Source organism: Helobdella robusta, assembly GCF_000326865.2.
Source record: "Helobdella robusta unplaced genomic scaffold HELROscaffold_6, whole genome shotgun sequence".
NCBI lineage: Eukaryota > Metazoa > Annelida > Clitellata > Rhynchobdellida > Glossiphoniidae > Helobdella > Helobdella robusta.
In genome coordinates this window covers 4893732-4897527 of record NW_008705330.1, presented here as the reverse complement: position 1 = coordinate 4897527, position 3796 = coordinate 4893732, and the positions used below count along the sequence as shown (strand labels likewise).

Below are 3796 nucleotides of genomic sequence, written 5' to 3'. Positions count from 1 at the left end.
AATGAAAAAATCTTATTTATTTAATTAATTTAAATGAAAATAGAGAAACGAGCCGCGGTGAAACCCGCCAGCCGGAAAAGCCAGCCAATTGGCAAAAGAGAAACTGCAAAGAAACCGTAAAACGAACCCCAGCCAGGCGTGCATTCTTTGACACTAAATGAACGAACGTAGCGTGACATCACACCCATTCTGATCTTCCACGATGAACTCCTCCGGAAGCTTCAACCTGAATGAATGAACCTGAAAGAACCTAAATGAATGGACAAATCTTCTTTATTTAATTATTTTAAATGAAAATAGAGAAACGCAAAGAAGCCGACCGGTCGGCAAAGAAAAAAACCTCAAAGAAAGGTATCTATGTAGGATTTATGCTCTATGCAACTCTATGCAAGTCTATGCAAGTCTATGCAAGTCTATGCAAGTCTATGCAAGTCTATGCAAGTCTATGCAAGTCTATGCAAGTCTATGCAAGTCTATGCAAGTCTATGCAAGTCTATGCAAGTCTATGCAAGTCTATGCAAGTCTATGCAAGTCTATGCAAGTCTATGCAAGTCTATGCAAGTCTATGCAAGTCTATGCAAGTCTATGCAAGTCTATGCAAGTCTATGCAAGTCTATGCAAGTCTATGCAAGTCTATGCAAGTCTATGCAAGTCTATGCAAGTCTATGCAAGTCTATGCAAGTCTATGCAAGTCTATGCAAGTCTATGCAACTCTATGCAAGTCTATGCAAGTCTATGCAACTCTATGCAACTCTATGCAACTCTATGCAACTCTATGCAACTCTATGCAACTCTATGCAACTCTATGCAACTCTATGCAACTCTATACAACTCTATGCAACTCTATACAACTCTATACAACTCTATACAACTCTATACAACTCTATACAACTCTATACAACTCTATACAACTCTATACAACTCTATACAACTCTATACAACTCTATACAACTCTATACAACTCTATACAACTCTATACAACTCTATACAACTCTATACAACTATATACAACTCTATACAACTCTATACAACTCTATACAACTCTATACAACTCTATACAACTCTATACAACTCTATACAACTCTATACAACTCTATACAACTCTATACAACTCTATACAACTCTATACAACTCTATACAACTCTATACAACTCTATATAATAATAATAATATATAACTATATAATAAAATAAATAAAAATAAAATAAATGAGATCAGGCAGACTGCTTCATGCGGGGCAGAATGCCTGATCTGATTTTCACGTTTTCTCAGCTCCTATTTATACTCGTTTCAACTATACACTTTCAACATTTTAATCATTCACATCAGTAAAAAATTTATATAATGTATGTACTACAGTATTATACAGTCTTAACCACAATGCCGACAGTACTAAATTGACGTCATCGAACGAACGCCTTCGAAATTTTCTGATTGGCTGGTTGAATCTGCTATATTGCTTTTTATATAAAACATATAATCTTATTAATTATTTGTATACGTGGATTCTAGTTACTTTATATATATATATATATATATATATATATATATAAATTCATTATAATTGCAACAGTAATCAATGCTACATATGTACGTCGCAGTTCAAAATTTTCGGGGAGAATTCAAAATAGTTTGAGATCACTCCTTGCTTAACATCCGATTCCAAGCCAAGCCGAGCTAAGCTGAGCCATTATGCATAGATTTATAAGCGCTTTTATAATAAAATTATGCTCGCTTTATATATATAGTATATAAATTCCTTATAAACGCAACAGTCGTAATCAGTGCTACATATGTACGCAAATTTTTTTGGGAGATTTCCAAATAGTTTAAGACTACACCTTGCTTAACATCCAATTCCATGCCGAGTCGAGCCAAGCTGAGCCAATATGCATAGAGTTATAAGCGCTTTTATATTAAAATTTTGCTCGCTTTATATAGACTATATAGTATATAAATTCATTATAAACGCAACAGTAATCAGTGCTACATATGTGCGCACGCAGTTCAAATTTTTCTGCAAGAATTCTAAATAGTTTGAGACCACACCTTGCTTAACATCCAATTCCTAGCCAGCCGAGCCAAGTCGAGCCAAGCTGAGCTAATATGCATAGATTTATAAGCGCTTTTATATTAAAATTTTGCTCGCTTTGTATATATATAGTATATAAATTCATTATAAACGCAACAGTAATCAGTGCTACGTATGTGCGCACGCAGTTCAAATTTATAATTTATTATAAATTTTATTTGATGTTTTTTAATTATTCAGGTCACAATCATGAGATGGAGATGGAGATGGAGGGTGAGGTTCGAGTCAAAAGTTACGATAGTATATTTACTAATTACGGAATATTGCTTTTATTTAAAATGTTAAAATTTTATTTTTTTAAATTGTTATTCAATATAGTAATTAATTACTTTTATTTGGTATAAATTTAAACAAATAAAATCGACATTACCGAAAATAATTAAAAGTTGCAAAAATTGAGATTCTTTGCACATCCCTGCTTCAACCCACAAGAAAGTGCTGTTTAATGGTAAATAGGCCTCCCCTTGATCTGCATCATATAAAGTGCATTATTCAATATCGACACAAACGTGCCTTTTAATGGCATTCCATACCATTCAATCAACAACAGCTCATTAACATATTTGTAACATTGGATCATTTCTTTTGTGTGTGTGTGTGTGTGTGTGTGTGTGTGTGTGTGTGTGCCTACAACCAACCATACACTCAACACAAACTTGTTTTGTTGGTGTTAAATAGTTGTTTAAATTGTGAAAGGGTAATTTGTTTGAAAATTTGAAATTAACGTGTCATAAACTGATCGATTGAAAGTTCAAAATAGTTAAATGGTTATTTGATTCATTGTTTTTTCAATTCATTCATTCGTTTCTACGTTTGTTCTTTTATTGTTTATTAAAACTTAATTTGGCATAAAAAAAGATTTTAAAATCTAAGTAAAAATTATTCCACAAGTCATTGTTTAATTTTTGAGTTATGGCCTATATTTTATTTTTTTCATATCAAACTTTGAAGCAGGTTTCTTTTATAGCACATTAGCATATGTTAAATAAATAATATGTGTTGGGTTGTCGTTGGGCAAATCATTTTTTGTTTTGTTAAGCGCGTTCAAAAATTAAAGCCAAGTGCAAGTTTTAAAATGGTTATCATTGCACTCTGTAAACGTCATGAAATTTTTTAAGAATATTGAGTTTTTTTATTATTATTTTAATAATCAATCAATCAACCAACCAATCAATCAAACGGGAATTAACTCATTAGCGCCCAATGATCCCATTTGGGAACGTGTATATTTAGCGCTACATAAATTTTATATTTGCACAAGCTTTACATGTTTTGGCCAATCTATATTTATTAATAGTATATCTATGCAATACAGTCACGTGGTCTTTTGTATTGTCATCGCATGCTTTGGTAGCCATTTTAAAAATTTTGTATTTTTCAAAAAAGTTTTTAGTCTGTTTTCTGATTTTATTTCCAAGTAAGTATTATGTTTTATTTAAATTAAACTATTTTTTACTTATTCACAATTACTTCTTAATATTTTAAAATTATGAAATTAGAGGTTTATCTTAAACTTATTTTTTAAATGAGATATATGTGTTGACGTTCCCAATTGGGAACATTGGGCACATAAGGTACTATGATCCCAAATGGGAACGTAGTACCTCATGTGCTCAATTTAGTTTCTCATGATATTATAGTGATATATTTAATAATTTTTATTTTAAATTGTTTACAATTTAAGTATGTCTGAGAAGAGATTTC

General features: G+C 31.5%; 1 protein-coding gene across 1 annotated transcript; it reads left to right on the top strand.

The window, feature by feature from the left end:
* Positions 1-375: 375 nt before the first annotated feature.
* HELRODRAFT_164477 (hypothetical protein) lies at positions 376-1161 on the top strand (the record flags this gene model as incomplete). The annotated part of the gene is made up of 1 exon (XM_009029410.1): positions 376-1161. One exon carries the CDS (start codon positions 376-378, stop codon positions 1159-1161), a length of 786 nt encoding a protein of 261 aa, XP_009027658.1.
* Positions 1162-3796: the final 2635 nt, after the last annotated feature.